Source organism: Tachypleus tridentatus, chromosome 1 (genome assembly GCF_004210375.1).
Source record: "Tachypleus tridentatus isolate NWPU-2018 chromosome 1, ASM421037v1, whole genome shotgun sequence".
Lineage (NCBI taxonomy): Eukaryota > Metazoa > Arthropoda > Merostomata > Xiphosura > Limulidae > Tachypleus > Tachypleus tridentatus.
The window spans coordinates 82,040,621-82,061,207 of NC_134825.1; the positions used below are offsets into that span (position 1 = coordinate 82,040,621).

Consider the following 20,587-nt stretch of genomic DNA (forward strand, 5'->3'; position numbering starts at 1 on the left):
GTAATTATGTAATTATTTGAGGGTAAATTATGAAATAAAATTATTTGAAGCAGTAATTGTGATTTTGCATTATGAGTATTTATGAATTTATCAACACTTAAAAAGTACCAAGACTTTTACAGTTTTAACCAGCTTTATTACGAACAAGGAAAATTCCGTTTCCATTCTCACTGACCTTATTAGAACAATGGAAGATGACATTTCTGCTCCCATATATCAGCACCATAACTCCTCACTGACATTATGAGAACAAAGGAATATTGAGCTTATGTCCTTATATATCAACGCCATCTGTCCTCACTGACCTTATTAAAATAAAGATAGATGGCGTTTCTGTTTCCATATATCAACATCATAGGTCCTCATTAACCTTATTAGAATAAAGAAAAATTGCATTTGTGTTTCCATGTATTAACCACGACAGTTTCTCATTGACTTTGTTAGAACAACATTTTGAATGATGCGTTTCGTTTACTTTGAATGAGTGATTTTCGTCTCATATTTGCATTTATTATATATTATAGCTCAATAGGTATGGTTACGCACAGGTTCGGATGGCAGGTTTCTACAACACTAGTATCAATCAGCGTAGTGTAATAACTTATACAATAGCATTAGCGAATTAAAATTGTTAAGAACAGAATAAGTGAACGTGTGCATAAAAAATGAATACTATTTTCTTAGTTTCTCCATATGAGACATTATAAACTAATACTATTTTCTTAGTTTCTCCATATGAGACATTATAAATTAATACTATTTTCTTAGTTTCTTCATATGAGACATTATAAATTAATACTATTTTCTTAGTTTCTTCATATGAGACATTATAAACTAGATGTTTTGTGCTACTAAAACTGGCAATTTGCACTCTCTAAGTAGAAAGTTTCTACTATTTGTTTGGTAGAGTCATTAGGCTAAAGTATTAATTAGTTTGTTTTTGGATAATCGGGAAAACTACTAAAGAGTTATCTGCACCAGTTTAAACTTGAACTAATAGACTAAAGAAAAGGCAAATATTCAACAGTTAGCTCGATTAATAATACCCCAGTGGCACAGCGGTATATCCAAGGATTTATAATGCTAGAAGTCGGTTTTCAGTACACGTGGTGGGCAGAGCACAGATAGTCCATTGTGTAGCTTTATGCTTAACTTCTAACAAGGAAATAGAAAAGCTTGATTAAAGCTCATTGGTAGGCCTAGGCCCCAGTTGACGCCAGTATACCAATCACTTACTTGCAAATTCTCTTCCTCTCACAACACATTCTTGTGTCGCTTATACTTCGACGAAACATAATTAGCAATTACGAAACTGAACTAAATGACTAATCTGTTCACAGTAACAGATGAACTGACAGTAAATTCGCTAACGTTTAATACAATTATTTATTAAACCTATTCTAACCTAACTAAATTTTTATATAGCTAAAATTCTCTCCTAACTTTTCAAGAAGTTTCTAGATACTAATCCATGTTCATAACATGATGTGAAATCTCATTTTATTAAACCACAATATAAACATTTAAACAGAAATTACTAGTCTACAACAACAGTATTTCAGCCACATACTGTGCCACACGTTGCTGTCAATGAGACTTGAAAACCGTATGAAGCTAGTAAAGAAAGATCCCTTAGAAAGAGTTATCAAGATAAGTAACGCTGCTGAGTTGATTTCTATTAAGTTGGTAATTACAATTTACATTAACGTAAGTGATATGCATTATCTCGCATTTAGCATAGTTAACAGTCGTATGTGTATTTGTCCAATTAAAACAAAACAACCTAAATTCCTTTGCAAAACAGCAGCATCCTCCTCAAAGCCAACTAAATGAAAAACGTTAATATCATCATCAAATTTGACAAATTTGTTTGATCATTAATTTGAATAAGTCGAGAAACATACGAGCTACCCCTCTCATGTAACTGTAATCCAGTTTTACTGAATACTATATACTGTAACCGTCTGCTTTCTTTCCTCTTACTATCCCTTAATATATTGAGCTAACTTATCCCTCACAAGAGTCCGGTATGGCCAGGTGGTTAAAGCATTCGAATCGTAATTTAAAGGTCATGGGTTCGAACCCACACCAAACATATTCTACCTTTCAGCTGTGAGGGCGTTATAATGTTACGGTCAACCTCACTGTTTGTTGGTAAAAAAAAAGTAACCCAAGAGTTGGTGATAACTAGCTGCCTTTTTCCTAGTCTTACTCTGCTAATCTAGGGACGGCTGGCGCAGATAGCCCTCGTGTAGCTTTACGCGGAAATTCAAAACATCCCTAGTAAATTTTCACTAGCCTTTTGTTTGACACGTTGTCGAAAGCCTTTTGAAATTTCAACTATATTAAATACACATATTTAGCCTCAACAAGACCACTGAAATCTCTGAAGAAAGTCAAAAGATTATGAAACAAATGCTTACCATGTGAAACCATGCTAACCGTCAAACGAAACTGTCAGCTTTGTTAGGGGGATTTGTAAAGCATCTTTTATTATTCTTTCCAAAACTTTTAGCATCATAAAAGTAATACATAGCCTATAATTACATGGACAATGTTTAACACCTCTCTTGAACCTCAAAAGTACAATATGTATTATAACATTAGCTAGCTTATAGTCTTTTAGCACATTCCCATTACTCTGAAATTCATACACACACACACAATTAATAAGGGCTTTCTTACTCGATCATTAACCTCTTTTAAATACCCTTGGAAAATGTTGTCATTATATACTTCATTTTGCAAACACAGGCGATATATAAAAGTATATTGATTTTTTGTTGCTGAATTAGGATAAAAGCATGTATCAGTCGTTTGTATATTTGAGAGCAGTACAGTTACAGGGAAGTTTCAAACCTAATTTAGATATTTTGCGTTGAAACAGATGCCTGGTAAGTGGGAAAATTTCCTAGGCAAAGCCCCGTCTGAAGTATTTTAGTCATGTAAAAAAACAGCTCACGTTTTCATTGGATCACGTGCTTTTTATTAAGCGGAAGAATCAACTAAATCATTACAAAACGAATTCATAAATATCACATTGAGCATTGATTATGGTTTTATATAGTTTGAATAAACCGACATGTACAGTTAGATTTTTTTTTTCATTCTGGATTTTATCGCAATTTAGTTTAATATAGCCTCCTTTAGACTTACTAGGAGAGAAAGTCCCGCTATATCCCATGCACCCTTGCGCGCAAACGGATGAAAGCAGAGGTTGAGAACATGAGCGTTACATCTTAATCTTAATCCTACCGTTTTTGAGTACTACAAACGCACGAGTTTGTGTGAGTAGAACCAGGTGAGTTGAATTTGATCTTCAAAGTGTTGCATTTACAGCGAACTATTTTATTTTGTTTGCTTAAGTTGTTGAAAATTGTAAAATGTTATTAAATATTAGGTTGTAAGGGGCAATTTTAATTCGGACTTCATTTTTTTGAAAACGCTTTTAAAATTCAAGCTCCTGAAATGAAATTTTAACGTCATCCAGTACTGGCAGTTGCATCCCGTTAATCAATGCTCCATGAGTTCGTGGTGTTTGTTACGCGCCCCAGATTACTGTTACTGCAAGTTTGCTCTTATTAATCAGTTATAATTATGTAAATAAAACAACAACAAAAAACTCAGGTAATAATTTATCGATATTACACAGGCCATTTTGCAATACTTTTCAAATAAATATAATTTTTTAAAGCATGTAGAACTAATTTACAAATTATGGAATAATAGAAGATGAATAAAATTATTAATGTTAAAGACATAATATATTTTATTAAACCCAACCTTATTAGTTCTAAATAATTTCTCCAATAAGGGTTTGAGCGACTACTATAAGGAATATTTATTTATTATTTGAGAGACATAATCATATAAATCACGAATATGATTCTAATGTTGTTAATCATAATATGAACAGTTGATATTTTACTTTTGTTAAAAAAAGAAGTGTAAGACAGGATGTTGTATAAGTTGCGTTGTTATATTTTTTGAGGATTGATAAGATAAAGCTGTAAAAGGCCTTTGATTTCTTTGTGATTTATCCTGAATACAATAGGTTAAGAGGGCACTTTGGTATTTTGAAAAGACGGTCTAGTCTCCGGTTAACTCGTTCTGAGTTTTATTTTTCCGTTGATGTCAGTGAAATACGTTGCTTTACAAAAGTTTAAGAAGGGAATGAAGGATTTGTTAAAAACTAAATGGTAGGTTTAAATCAGTCATGTTTGTCAACAGCAAGTGTGTAAAGAACAGTATTGAAGAATGAAAATGGATTTTTGTTCCCCCCGACTGATGAGTATGTTATTTATAACGTGAAAATAAAATATAAAGTACTACCACTGTACGTACAACCAGCTTTTCACCAAATTTTGTGATTTTATCAAGTGATTTTTTAGCTATCATGCAAAATTGTAAGGCCTAATACATAGTGAATTTCGCCTCTGTTTTTATTGGTATGCATAAGCATGTTTGGAATGTTTAGACAAAAACTTTGTTATACACAGTGCCTCAGTACATTGTAATTTATAGTGAGTATTATCAAAGCCTCAATAAAATACTTAATTAAAACATGTTTGTTTGATATTTATTTTGTATACATAATCAAACTTTTGAAAATTCATATGTTATTCTGCTTAAAATTTGTTATTCTTATGACATTTTCCTGTCCAAAAAACTTGATTTCTGATGTGAATTAGGGGGACACCAATTATAAAAATTTGTATCAGTATTTTCTATATACTAAAAACTTTATCATACTCAAAATATTATCCATGAATAACCATAACGTACAGAAATGCTTTTTTTTTGTAAAGTGAGTAGATGCTAATTTTGCTTTTCCACTGATTTGTATTTTTTACCTTTCCAATTAAAAACGTCAGTAAGATACATTTGAAACATGGAATAATATTTTTTTAAGTAGCAAATTATTATTTTGTAATAAAAATCATTTGAGTAAAATAATGAAAGTTTATGAAATTAAAATATTTTCTCGGGCCCGGCATGGCCAGGTGGGCGTTCGACTACCCGTCGCAAACATGCTCGCCCTTTCAGCTGTGGGGCGTTATAATGTTACGGTCAATCCCACTCTTCGTTGGTAAAAGAGTAGCCTAAGAGTTGGCGGTGGGTGGTGATGACTAGCTTCCTTCCTTCTAGTCTTACACTGCTAAATTAAGGACGGCTAGCGCAGATAGCCCTCGAGTAGCTTTGTGCGAAATTCTAAAATCAAAACGAACTATTTTCTGTAACATTTTAAATATATTTTTGATTTAATGGTATCTATCTTATAGTAAATGAACAAGAATAAACTTTGTCCTTTACTGACTTTGTGAATGTTTTACAACTAAACAGTTATTTAGTAATGCTTAATGCTTCTAAGTTATCTTACCAATTATCTCTCAAAATGCTCCTATATCCAGAATGCAGAATTTGTAACTATGTATCACATTAATTTCATTATTTCTGTATTTTTATAATAATATAACTTTATAAAAGTGTGTGTCAAGCTATTTTTGTTAATGGAAGACATTTGATTTCTAAGCCATTTGACCCACTATGGTCAGGTAGTTGGGGTGATCAACTTTCAACTTGTGGGCTTTGGTTTGAATCCCTGTCCTACCAAATAGATAGCTCTCATGTAGCTTTGTGCAAAATTCAAAACAAACGAACTAAGCCACTGCAGAAAGCAACATTTATAAATTACATTCAATATTTTGTGTTTTAGTTAATTATTTTAAAAAATCAATACACAAGAATATGTATTAAATATACATATGTTACATGTTGTTAGGTGTGGTTTGAGAATGGAACAGTATGCTCGAAAACAGTTTCATTATCAGTCTTAAACTGTATCTAAGAAGTTATGTGACTAGAAGTAACTTTCTGTCACTTGACATAATTATATTTTTATTGAATGCTCCAGTTTCGTTTTGCAGGTTTTTTTTTACAATTAGGTGCACTTTATAAAAAGACATGAACTTTTTAGCTTCACAATTGAAACACCATTAAAACAAGGCTCTTGCTTTTGTTCAAATCCTAAAAGAAAATAGACATAATATTTAATATGTATATGCTTCAAATTAATTAATTAAGTTCATATTTTGAGTTCCAAACTATATTTAAGATTTATAGGCTTTAGAATTGTATAGATATTTTACTATTTCTGGAAGGAGTTTTTCATCTTATTTATTTTGGAGTTGATACCAAAAAGTTTAAAATAATTTGCATCAATTGAAAATTTATTACCCCCTGAGAGCCTACATCTTATTAAAAATAGTATTTCCTTAGGAATTCAGTTGTTCTATTGACTAGCAGAGAGAGATCAGAAGTCAGAGGTAAGTACCTCTGGCACATTATGTTAAAACTAATATCTAAACAATAGCACATTATATTATTTAAAAAAATCACGAAATTCAGGCTTGCACTGTGAAGACACTTAACATAAACATTTGCTAACATAAAAAAGAGAATGGTGAAAAAATATTTATGTTCTATGTTATTCTGATGCTAGTACCTGTGTAATATTTGATCACCTATAATCCATTATTATACATTGAAAACTTACTGCTCTTGTTTCCTATCATTTAGTACATCAAAATCTCTGTAGATAGAATATCATGATCTTTCACTTCGTTCAGTGATAAACTCTTAGTTTCTGTAATAAGCATAGTTTACATTATATATTTTTAAGCTCTTGTATTAAATTATTTATTATTTGGGCAAATTCTTGTATCTAATTTTGTTTAACAGATAATGTATCTTGTTTTATGAATTTCCCTGTTTTTAAAACATGTTTTCAAAGATTGAGAGATGTATTAAATGGCATGTGTGTAATTTGTAATTTTTTAACAAAATATTTGGTCATGCAGTAAATTATTTTCGGTTCATGGTGGTTTCGCTTAACGTTGGGAAATGCAGTGACCTTTTTATCGACAAAATCTTGCTTTCAGATGTTACTTTTTCAATTTTGGTAATAACCAATTTGAAACTGTTTTGTTGAGAGCAGTTGCAAGATGTCTTTAGTCACGTGATCAGATCTAGATGGTATTTTTTCCCACTTTCCAACCTGAATACCAATCTGTCAACCCAATAAGAGGTAAATTAGTGACCTTAACGATATCCAAATAAACATCATTTTAACGTCGTTTTGAGCAGTTATGAAATCAGTTACTCTGGTGTTTTAATAAGTACTACTAATTTTCATCTATTTTAGCTATTTGCACCAATATACAGTAGTGTCGTCAGTCAGTCAGTAGACACTGAAATGACGTCACATAAGGGACGCCTAACGTTACAGTTTGTTCTGTCGTGACATCAGTTAAACTTGTGCAGCAGGCTGGCTACAACACAGCATGACATGAACTTCAAAAGCAAGAATTACAGTCTGTTACTTTTAACTTTGATTTTATTTACTTTTGAAGCAGAATACTTTCGAAGACTCTGTGGAAGTATATCGAATTGTATAATCAGTTGAATTGAATATTCGTTCGAGCTATCAGATAGGCATGCTAAATAACAGGAGATTCTTTCGACATATCAGTTACGGAGTAGTACTAAATCTCCCACTTACTCAAGGAGTGTAACATGAAATAATTATATTAGACACAAAAGGAAATGTAAAATAAACAATATTTCCATAAATAAACACAAACATAATAGACGCACTTACATATTATTTAGGTTTCACTGTCACAATTACTAGACTGATGAGTGACGAGCTTATTTTAAATTACTCTACAAACCAGCCTGTCAAATCCGAGGTTTCTTAGTATGTGAGAAACTTCGCATTTACACAGAGCGACATGCGCTACAGGTATTACCTACTTCGAGAAAAACAAAGATAATTTGAAATAAGATAAATATAGCAGTTTTTCACCACATGTTAAGTAAAATTTGCACTATGTTAAAACAAACATGAATTCAGAACAAATATAATATTAAATGTGTGTGTTCGGGTGTTTTTCTTATAGCAAAGCCACATCAGGCTATATGCTCAGCCCACCGAGGAGAATCGAACCGCTGATTTTAGCGTTGTAAATTCGGAGACATACCGCTGTACTAGCGGGAGGCATATAATATTAAAAGAAGATAGAAACACGTAGTGTCTTCACATACCGTACAGTCTCGTGGCAAATATAACATCACATCATTACACTTTAAATAAAATTTTAAGTGCTCTGTCTAATAAAGTTTGTAAATTACCGCTTTTAACATTATTGCACGCAGATTACACAGCACTTTGTCAGGTCTGACCAAGCTATTAACCAAGGATGTGTGACGTCACACTACAAGTTGGAGTGTGATAATTTTGCCCTAATTACGTACACTACTCCACGTAGCTCGCATATGGCTTTGCAGTGTTGAAAGATACAGATTTAAAGTTGGAATTATTGTTACTACCATACAATTTACATTTTTATTTATTCAATTTCTTTGAAGACAAAAGGAAACGACATAACTTTCTCAACAAATATATATAAAAACCTTATTTTTGGAATCAGGTGCGGAAACTTGAACTGATACTGCATATTTCATCTGGTTAGATTTTAAATTATATATTACAAAACGTATGAAATTCAACGATTCAAGATAGTATTTAAATTGAGGATTGCAGCCTTACCACAGGTGGCGCTAAGTCTTGAAACAGATGGCTTCAGATGATCAAATGTTTACAAAAAGCAGTTATTTAAAGTGACGATATACACGTACCAACGCTGGTTCTTCTGTATTGCCTTGTAATAGTTTTAGAAATCTGAGTGAACAGGGTAGGTTGAAAAGCCTTAAATTAAACAGATTTGTTTAAAAAGTGAGTAATAAAGATGTATTTGTTGTACAGATTAAGTTGCAAATGCAGTTACGATAGAAGTCAATGCATTAAATATATTCAATGGTATGATAAATCCAGCTGCTTCTTAAGAATTGCTTCAAATATAAAAGATTAACTTTTTCAATTACATGTGTCGGGTTTCGATTTTCCTTTCATTACAGGGTTGTATATAGCCATTTTGTGAATCCCAAGGTAATGGGCGTCTGCGGAAATTTTTCCAGGGAGAGATAAAGTTGTGTGAAATTTAGTTGTATTAAAAAAATCATATACACATGCCGAATGAAAAAGGAAATAATTATGTTTCCCATTTTCCAGGTGGGTGAGTGCTCCCTCTTGCCTCCCTGCGGACGCCCATGCGTAGGATCCAAGATTCGTGTCCCATTTTCCCAAAATCGCGCTTCAAATTCTGGAATTGTGGATGCGTAATAAGTCATGGTAAAATCCCAATATTCTGTTAAGAGTAGTCTAAGAGTTGGCGGTGGTTGCTGTTAAATAAAAACCTTCCTGTAGTTTACAAGTTTAAAATTAGGAAGGCCAGCGTAGATAGCTCTTGTTTAGGTTTGCATGGCTATATGAAAAACAACAATGAAAAAAAATATTGTGTATCAGGCCTAGTTATTAAGAAGTAAACTTTTGGGGTCATAACGATAAAAATCGTTGTTCGATACTAGCGGTGGGTAAAGTGCATATAGTTCACTGTGTAGCTTTGCACTTATAAGACGCGAAAAACAAACAAAAAATGAATTATTACCTATCACAAAAAATATTAAACATTCTACGAATGTTTCTCACTGACTTGCTCTAAGCTATTACGTTTTTGATGTCCATTACTAAGAATGATTCTGTGCTTCATGTGTTTGAACTAGTTATTCTAAATAGTTACTGTTTAGGTGTTGAAAAAATTGTAAATTTTATGTGGTTAAACTGCCTACAACTATGTACTTCAGTTAGCGTTGGTGTAACTGGTATGAAAACGTACGACTGATGTAATTGTACTCTAGATGGTAATACTTCAAATACTCTAAATGATGATACTGTAATTCCGTATTTTTTTTTTAAATGGCACGTCTTACGTGGTTTAATTAAATTAGTATTGTCAGTTATTTCATATAAAGTGACTTGACTTTGTACCAGAAACTGTTAGTCCAAAGAAAAAAGTCGTTTAAAGAAATTAATGTACATAATTGGATGGTGTATCGCTAAATATTCATAAATCGGTATGAAGAATACGAAAGATTTATAAATATAAATAATCTATATAAATATAATAGTATTGTCTGTTGTATTTCCAAGTAACTACTTTACAGGGCGTGGACGGATCTTCAAAAGAATTAGTTTGTAGGTTCATTGGGTTTTTGGAGAGATATTTAAAAACTTGCGGTTTCGTATTAAGTGTTTTGCAATTTTTATGGGAGTTTTATTTTTTGTTTACAGTTACATATAAGAGAAGTAACTATGTTTTCTATGTTGTGTGTGTTCGTGAGGGCCTGAAATTTGAGTTGATAGTGTTAATACTGTTACGAAGGTGGTTGAAGTAAATCCAGGAAATAGTTTTTGAAGCTACAAATAACATGCTTCACTCTGAGTGATAAGTTGCTTCTTTCTTCAATATTTCGGCTTTATTTCTTCTTGGAAAACATGATGTTAGCAGGAACGAGTGGCCTGGGAGTCACGAAACTGATGACAGTTGGTCTGAAAATTCAAGAACATCGGTTTAAGTCAATGTTAATATTTTTTTCTAGTTTTTCATACCGTCGTGTGTGTGTGTATTAGTAATTGATTGTTTTGGTGGAAAATGATATATGTTAATGGATAGTAACGACAGCGCAACAATTGTATATAACTTCAAAGAGCGTTTCGAAATTGCTCACATCCCATCTTCAGCGAATCTATGACAGTAATAAAAATATAATGAATAATGTCAGGAAATTATAAAATATTCAATCATAAAAAGAGCAAAAAAAAAAGGTGGACTTTCTGTTGAGACTTGGATTTTCATTCGTAAGATGTAGACTTATCAGATCGTCATCATTAGATCATGAAGTTAGAATTGAACAGTGTTCTGAGAAAAGTGGGTGTGATGGCGTTTCGCTGTGAGAACACATAGGAGAATTAGGTGGAGTTTGAAGCTTTAAAGTCCAGTTGTATCAAATTTTCAGGAGTTTTCGACCGCTTTATTTATTTGTAATTGTGTGTGTTATGCGCCAGTCACCATTACGTAACTTTAAAAAGTATAAGGAGTTGTTTCGGGTTAGCTTTACTTTGGACTAGGTAATATAATTTCACGCTCTGCAACGACATGTTATTCAAACTTAGATGGATGTGGAATTCGAGTCGTTTATTCATGTAATGATTTCAATATAATTGGCGTAGTTTGAACCTTTATTAAGCCAGAAAAACAACAGCTAAAAAGAGCGATTTGAATAACTTTAACTATTTCCTGTTTAGTTTGCTTTTAGTGTTCCCTCCCCACCAGTAGATCAGCCGAACAATTCAGACTTCATTTGTAAAGAGCACACGTCTCAGCTTTATTCATTCCATGTTTGTGGCTTAGCTTTAGCAGAGGTTTTCGAGTAGTTATTTATCTGTTGGGACCATTTTGACCTAATTGATATATTTAATGTTTTTAAGGCAAGATGTACACTCGAACGTCGTTGTGTATCTCGCATGCAGCACACCCTAAGATACTTAAAGTAATTTTTGGATAGTTTCGGTTTTCTAACTGAACCGTTGCTACTATTAACGTATCATTTTAAAAATATTGCATGCAGTCCCTACTAAAACATTGTATTGCTGTAATTTGTCGCTTGGAATATCTTTGGCAAGCCCAAACATTGATTTTCACACGCTTGTTATGCGGTTTTTCAGTCCTGTGAGCCGCATGTTGAATGCATGTACTTCTACATGCTCTTTTCTGATGTAATATTTCTAATTGATTGGATGACAGCGAGCCGAAGTGTAAGCTATCAACATCTGATTGGCTATAGTATGGTGGAGTTCATTTTCGCACTGTAAGGAGGCAGAATTTTTGTACAGGATATGGTCTCACAGTGGCACAGTGGTATGTATGCGGACTTGTACTGCTAGAAACCGGGTTTTTATACTCGTGGTAGACAGAGCGCAGATAGCCCTTTGTATAGCTTTGTGTTTAAGAACAAACCATAACAACAGTATATGTTTTCCCTTCACCGTTTCTATAAGTATTTCAAATACTATTTGTGTATGTATAATAAAAAAACAGAATTGTCCGTCCGTTCGTCTATCTGGTATCACAAGTTGTTGTGAGAAACTGCTTAAATCAGTTTCCATTAAACTTAACAGAAGAATTCAGGTGAATATTCCATAATTACAGTGTAAATGAATAAGCACTCGAATGAATAGCAATTTTACTGCCTTAATGCCGCGAATGAGGACTCAGCTGAGCGAAAAGGTTAATAGCAAACTACGCGAAATTGACACTAAATGAAAGTAACTTTTAATGCCGCTCTTAACACAGTTATCTGTGTATCTCACGTGAAGATGGGGCGTAACGTGGCGACATTAACAGCATTACTCTTTATAACCAACGTTGCCAGATACAGTTGTCATTATATATATATTTATGTATGTGTGTTTGTAAGCAACAAGATATAAATGCATGTTTACCAATTAAAGAAAAACAGATCCTCCAGTGCTTCTGTTAAGAATTATTAGTAATAATGTTCATGATCAGACAGACACCATCTTCAAACTTAATGAACGAGAGCCGCCTAAGCTAATAAGTTAATGCTTTTTTACTAGCCATAAGAGGCTTCAGAAACACGTGACTATTCTGCCGTCAGTATAGTGATACTAAACCAGGATCTGCAAGAACAAAAAACTAATGAACAGAGAATATTTAATGTAGCTTGTGCCACAGCTACATAATTTTATAATTATTGTATTAAACTGATCAACTGCTTGGTTAGGCTACTTTTCCTGCCTACAAATTATTTCAATACTACTTTATTTGCTTAGGTTAGTAAAAGTTGACTTTAGAACATACAATGGATTTTAACAATAGTCTGTTATACATTGTTACAAGATGGCGTTTCTTCGAAATAACAATACAGCTTTACAAATAGTAACATTTTTAAAAAATAAATAACCGCAGTTATTCCACTGATTATAACACAAGTTCGGTGTGACATTAGTACAGTGTCATTGTATGTAATGTTGAGGAGGAAAACAAACTATGGATATTAAGAAAGAAGAGATGAGCAAGACGTGCACGAACCTTAGTGAAAGCTCATTCCTTCGTGATATGAAACGTGCAAGGACATGTAATATGTTATAAAAATGTTAACTAAGAAGCCTTATAGGTACACTTTCCTCTCAGTTGCTGTACACAGCCCCTCTGGTAACGTTTTCGTTACAAAGAACTTTGATTAAAATCTACCGGCCCGGCATGGCCAAGCGTGTTTAGGCGTTCGACTCGTAATCCGAGAGTTGCGGGTTCGAATCCCGGTCGCGCCAAACATGTTCGCCCTTTCAGCCGTGAGGGCGTTATAATGTGATGGTCAATCCCACTATTCGTTGGTAAAAGAATAGCCCAAGAGTGGTGGGTGGTGATGACTAGCTACCTTCCCTCTAGTCTTACACTGCTAAATTAGGGACAGCTAGCGCAGATAACCCTCGAGTAGCTTTGCGCGAAATTCAAAACAAAAAAATAAAATATACTGTATTAAATTAGTCGGCGAAAATATTTTATACGAATCACAGCAAAACGCTAGACAGACAACGTATTCTGTTAATTTTTGATGACTTTACTGGGTTAAAACTATGAATCGTAAGTGGAAAACTAAATTCATGTCTGCCCAATTCAGTTCGTTGGAACTGTTAATATTATTTGTTTTAATAAATCAACTGAGCAAGCGTCATAAGGGTGGATTCGTGACGTCATAACAGTGATATGTAATAAGGAAGAAAGAAGGAAGAGCGTAATTAATTGCTCGTTTAAGGGATCGTCTCTAACTTCGTCCTTACGCAGAGATGCCAACTATTTCAAACAAACAGAGCCCTTTATCATTTGCGGCTACTAGGCCTGACCAATGTCTCTAAGCTGTTTATTATTATATTATTATTATAACTATTATTATTTATTACTGCTATAGATTGCTCATTTATGATTGTGTTTTGTGTATTTAATAACTAAATTTAAAAAAAAATTCTTGATCGGCTACAGCTAGGGATAAATTATGAGCAATGACTTCTGCATTTATGATTTCATTTTCTAAATTCTTGCTCATAAATGTCGTTATCTGCATTGTTTTTGTCTTCGCCTCAGCCTTTTGTTGGTGAGATGCCGATTTTGTATGCCTGGAACAATCGTTTATCCCGCCATGCGCCACAGAAAAATCGATGTGACAAACTGTACAAAACACATAACTGTCACTGACTTTTGATGCAATGACCGGATATTTTGCACTATACTCTTTCCTAAATTTTTGATTCACAGTTTTAGTCCTTTTAGATTTGGCAGGAACAAGACAATCTGGTGATCGAGGCCTCTTTTTTCCAACTTGTAAACGATCACATTGGTGTTTCTGTGCCGCTTAGAAAACGAGAAATACCCATCTACGCGAGCGCTGATTGGCTGACTATGAATTCCCCCACGTACCCAGTATGGAGAAGCACCGCACTCAAACTATTGGTGGACGTCGGAGATACAAATATTTTTTTATTATTTCAAACACAAACATGATTATTGCAAGTATCCATTTGGACTATGTCTTTTATTTATTATCAAAATTTATTTGTATCTCACTAGAAATTTTCTTTTCACCCCTTTCAAGCCCTGGGGGAACAATTTATCACTTTATTGTATAGGCCTATATAATATATAATAATTTGGAAGTTGCAAGTCATAATATTTGTCTGTATGAGCGTATAGTCGTAATGTATACATCAAAATCGTAATGATTACGCTCAAATCATAATGGTTGGCATCTCTGCTTACGTTTAAACTTTTCAGTATGACACAGATTACATTTAAATCATCCTGTGTTGAGAGTAGGAGCTTTTAGTAATTGCGATTTAAATTCAAAATATTTCGAATGATATCGATCAAACAAAATGACGAATTTTGTTACACGTACTAATTTTTTTTTTCAGATTTCGGAAACAAAATGTGCTTGGTTTTAAAATGAATTCAGTGTGGGAGAGTAAGCGGAATTTAATATATTATTTTAACTCCAGCTTGGTTATGTGTAAAAAAACATATCAGTGTATATTGAATTAACTGTTTTTTTATAAAATGCCTGTTTAAAACTTAAAGCTGCACTCCACAGAAATAGTTCTTGAGATGTACCATTCAAAACATGATTGGATGTTATTTCTGAGTTATGTATTTTGTGTTGTAGAAATGTGTTGTTGAGAACAATTATCTTTTTATGGTGGGTTGAGCAAGAATAGGTGTAAAAATAAGGAGTGATGCAGAGGTGATGTTGATGTTTTCTTAACCGTCTTATAGTTGGTCAAGTTGTCATAAATCTTCGTTTCGTGACACTGTGTCGTGATATCAGTGGTAGTGGTGGTACGCGACTTTTATATAATTGTATACGATGTCTGTTTTCAGAAACAAGCAAGTGTGTATCATGTAACTTACAGTTGTTAAACAGCTGTCTAATTATCCCATACCATCAAGTATGTTGCAACATAATTTTTGTAGCATGTTGAAAGCTGTTCTCAAAACTCTTGTAAAATATGAAATCTGTTTTTTTTATGAAGAAGTGCTTTTTGATCATTAAAGATGACATAGTGAAACACATGCACATGTATATGTATTTAATATTTGTAAAACATGGATATTTCATGAGCTGAGGAGGCTAATTTCTAGATGAAGCTGTAATTCTTTTTTAAATTTTGTTTCTAGTATTATGTAAATAATAAGGTTTACGTTTATCTTTTTCAGGAAGTTTCACGAATTTGATGGAAAATATTAAAACAATGAAGATAATAGCATGACGATGACGTGTCATGATAACACTGACGTCAGAATATTAATAACGAATCAAGTTAATTGAGTAGCTGTTGAAGACGGAGTTGCGTGGTATCGTAGTTGAACTGAAAGTTTACAGATCCTAACATCCACGAAAGACTTTCCTTCACAATGCCAATATAAACAAACACTCTTAGGATGTGCGACTAAGACGGCGAATAAATATGAACAAACCCAGAAGTGATGAGTTTTCTTCAGCCCTTGATTCATCAAAACAAGGCAGAGGTAAAATAAATGTAGCAGTGTAAACTCTGATGGAATCAGAAATATATTTTTATAATGATATTCCACATTTATCTTGAAGAGCTTTTTTGTTAAAACAAAGCTAGACGCATGATGTCGCTTTTTCTGTTCGCTAGACTGTGTAACTCGTTTCGGAAAACTCCAAAAAGTAGAAAGTCATGGAAGCTATAACACGTTCGCTTTGCGATTGGTGGCCAATGAGGACATAACATATGAACTCCATGCATTGTGATTCTAAGAACCTGTGAGTCAAAGCAAAGTGAGTTGCGGACTTGAATTCCGTTATCAAACATGCTCACCTTTTCAGGCGTCACAGGATCATAAACTTACTGTTAATTCCACTATTCGTTGATAAAATAGTAGCCCAATAGTTGGTGGTGGGTGGTGGTATTGACTAGCTGCTTTACCTCTAATCCACCCCTCAGGGACTCAGCGTTAAGTTTGAAGGCTTACAACGCTATTAAATCAGGTTTTGAAACCTGTGACGAATGTATTGTAATCTGTGCTTTAAGCACAGCACAGATAGTCCATTGTTTCGCTTTACACATAACAACAAACAAATAAACAAACTTTCTACTCTATCATTGCTAAATTAGGGATAGCAAGAGCAGATAGCCCTAAAGTCGCTGTGCATGAAATTCAATAAACAAATAAGCAAAGAATAATCTATAAGAATACTAGTTATACTACATCTGCTATATGCAGAGCCGACAAGGCCTTTCGAACATCACCAGAGCTTATCAGGCAGACTGTGATACGACAGACAGAGGAGTAGTCTGTCATCAACTTTATGAATAGCAACTGTTATGGTATGAACTAGATTAAGTAAGTGAATTGTAATTATTCTAATTTTTATTTTTAGTTATTTACAACTCTTAATTAGGGTAGATGTTAATAATATAAAGTTATTTATTTATTTAAACGTCGATTATTTATCAATGTTAATTTTAATATGATTTAGAATTAATGGCGAACCATTAAAACAGTTTTCTTGTTCCTGGAGCATGTTAAGCCAGCCACAGGATAAACAGGAGACAATTAAATTAACAACGCTAAGAACTTGATAAGGAAAGCAAAAAGAGTACACATAATTACGTGCCAATCGCACTACATCATGTATATTTAGTGTCTTTGAGGCCATCCGCTTAGTATCTTTTTCGATCACACATTGGACAATAGTTTATGATCCTGTTGGCTACCGATCTGAGGGCTAGAACGCATTGATTCGGTGCGTAGTAATTTTTATTTGCATCACGCGAATGAAACCAACGTTGTGATGGACTTCTCAGGCCACACGTTGCATCAACGTATTATGACCCAGATTACCCATTCTGATTATGTAATGTCTTCAGGCTTGATCATCTGCTGATTTCCTATTTTAGTTGACACTTCAGTTTTGGTTATCGCCTCGGTATATTACTTGTGTGAAAATGTTGACAGATTCAGAAATTGTAAAATGGCCAAAACTCGAACAAACACTGAGACAGTTAAGTCACAATTTACATTGATTTATTCAGGTTCGTCAACAGCTTGGGTAGGATCACTTGCACCACATTCAATACAATCATTAGAAATCACCATTCTACGTGTAATTATATAAACTTCTGAGATTAAACAATGAGGAACGGGTTTCATGAGTTGTTTTTTAGGTCTAGAGTTGCGTCAGCAGCGCCGTGTACTACACATGTTGTTTGAACTTATATAGAGATTACTAGAATTAGTAGCAACGCCAATGGGTGTCACAAGCATATTCATGTCTATGGGATTGTAAGTATAAAGCTAAATATGTTTAGTGTACATTACCGGATATGATCGTTTCAGTAATTGTTCAGTTATGACGTGAAAAGTATCACTATGGATAATCTGCAGAGCTGACTGTGGGGAAGGTTCATTCTTACTGGCAGAATTGTGATTATATACCGTCCACATTAAAGAACTGTCCAAAAATTGTGTAAAACTACTCATTTGCTGCGTAAAACACAAAACTCCGGCAATCTTAAGCGGGATGAGTTGTTATATTGATGGTATTTCCGTTAAAGCTTTATATGAATTACATATTATAATGGATCCTGTAACCATTGAAGTCAAAGTCACAAACCCACAAGTAGGTTGTTACTTAAATAGCACAAGAAATCTGCTTAAAAAGCCGATGTGGTCCTGATGTGAATGAAAAGTAGGTCAGATTAATCAGAATTGTACTGCGCAGATGCTTGAACTGTATCAACGCTAGAGGGTGGGGAACTGGGCTTTTTTTTTTTTTTAACTAAATGATGCTTTCAGACCAGCTATATTAAACAGGCTTAAGCTCCGAATACTTTCAATTTGAAGATAAGTTGGTACATGGGTTGTAACTAGTGACGTAACTACCAATGAAGTGTTTCCTTAACTGTGTCAATGAGTAAGTATGATAGTTTAAGGTTTTATTTTTTATTTTATTTCATCACGTGTCTTGTGCACTCTATAACTGCTTTAATAGTTCCCTCAACGCTTACTGCAGCACATGTAATGTAATGGTTACTATGGTGTTCTAATTGCGCCACGTGATAATTGAGTGCACAGATGAAACATTTAAGGAATTTTTACACCAAGAAATTGGGAGGCTCAGAGTAGACTCCACCTCACGTATTGTTCACGAACTTCAAGATTCTTGTGATAGAATATTACGTGCTCAGGGGACTCATATGCCTTAGTTTACACGTGCGTCACGGCACGATTTTATAATCGTTTGGTGTCGACATACATAAAGTTCAAGGATGTCACACAGAGACATGATAAAAGACTTTCGTTTGAACACTTCTGCTTGCAATTGGTGATCATTAAAGTCATTGTAATGCAATAATCCTCTCTATTGCCAACTTTGTGAAGATTTGATGTGGTGATTTTTAGTAATCGTTACAAGTCAGTTTCAGTTCTTCAGAAATTCGAAGTGTGCATGATATCAGCTTAGTGTCAGCTAATCTTGAAACACCGAACCTTCTTTTTATAACTGAATGGGTTAATCCTCAAATTGTCGTCTTGTGTATATATAGTTCATTTCTAGTTGGGTACGTGTGCTGCGTCGTATTGAGTAATTTTATTTTTGCCTGTTACAACAATAAACTTCCCAAACATTGGCTGGAATTGGTCATTTAATACGTCAAATATATAAAAGATGGGATTTATATTTTTGTTTCTGTTTTTTTTTTTCTAATTTTGTGCATGTGTGAGACTCGTTATTAGGTTCTCACTATTATTTCCACCTCATAGGTTCACAAACTTTGTGGTTTATAAACAGTTTATAAAAATTTGTTAAAAAATCCTAGCCAAACTGCTAATCCCAGGATTAAGAGTTTTAAAAGTCGAGCGTTATGTTTTTGTGGTATTTGTATGAGTTAACTCTATTTTTACAACTTATTAATCACAGAATATTTAGGCTTGTGTATTTTAACTCACAAGGTTGTTGACCTTTTTCTCACATTGGAATGTCATACTTTAATAATTAATCACATGTACACATAGTTAATTAATGTACTACTAACTCTATATTCCTCCCTCTAAGGCCTGGCATGGCCAAGCTCGTAAAGCGTGCGACTCGTAATCCGAGGGTCGCGGGTTCGCGCCCGCATCGCGCTAAACACGCTCGCCCTCCCAGCCGTGGGGTTGTATAATGTGACGGTCAATCCCACTATTTTTTTTCTGGTAAAAGAGTAGCCCAAGAGTTGGCGGTGGGTGGTGATGATTAGCTGCCTTCCCTCTAGTCTTACACTGCTAAATTAGGGACGGCTAGCACAGATAGCCCTCGAGTAGCTTTGTGCGAAATTCCAAAACAAACAATCCTCCCTCTAAAATGACGTTAATTTTTGTAACACCCCTCACTTTTCTTTTTTGTAAGTTAACAAACTGCATAGTGGATAGTATAATAATATACGTTGCTAATTTACTTACGCATAGAAAATATTGTCTGAAGTTAAATAAAAATTTTCTTAGAACTTTAAATTTAACCTATTTTATATTTTAAGTATATATAAAGCCTAGTTCGTTTTCAACAGTGACGAGTTGGTTCGTGTGCATGCGTGATTTATCTATAGCGTGTTTTTTGTGTTTGTGTGTGGCACCCGCGACCCTCAGATTACGAAGTGCACGCCTTAACGCGCTAGGCCATGCCAGGCCCTTATCTATAGCACAGATAAACTGTTACTTTGAAAGAACATCTAAGATGAGCGAGTCACTTCTGCCTACATATTTACACATGCACATGTTTACATACTAATATTTATCGTTTTACGACTGTGTCATTTGTACGTTGTATGAAATTTCATCCAATAACTGTCTCATAAATTACTGAATGTCAAAAGGTTATTGTTCTGTAATGAAGCTAATATATTTTTTTTAAATATTTGTAAGGACTATAGAGGCCTGGCATGGCCAAGCGCGTAAGGCGTGCGACTCGTAATCCGAGGGCCGCGGATTCGCGCCCGCGTCGCGCCAAACATGCTCGACCTCCCAGTCGTGGGGGCATTATAATGTGA

At 34.0% G+C, this 20,587-nt stretch overlaps 1 protein-coding gene across 6 annotated transcripts in view; it reads left to right on the plus strand.

Annotated features, from left to right (window-relative positions):
- Positions 1-3,158: 3,158 nt before the first annotated feature.
- The window catches only part of LOC143253602 (equilibrative nucleoside transporter 3-like), a 45,428-nt gene continuing 27,999 nt past the window's right edge, over positions 3,159-20,587 (plus strand). The window contains exons 1-4 of one of the 6 annotated variants that reach the window (XM_076507742.1): positions 3,166-3,301; positions 6,280-6,326; positions 9,134-9,253; positions 15,750-16,061. In XM_076507742.1, coding sequence (XP_076363857.1) covers positions 16,001-16,061 — 61 coding nt within the window. In that variant the 5' untranslated portion in view covers positions 3,166-3,301; positions 6,280-6,326; positions 9,134-9,253; positions 15,750-16,000. Of the gene's footprint in view, positions 3,302-6,279; positions 6,327-9,133; positions 9,254-14,955; positions 15,001-15,749; positions 16,062-16,818; positions 16,905-18,348; positions 18,478-20,587 lie in introns of those variants that run through there. The other 5 variants (XM_076507726.1, XM_076507732.1, XM_076507752.1 and 2 more) reach the window with 5 other exon arrangements.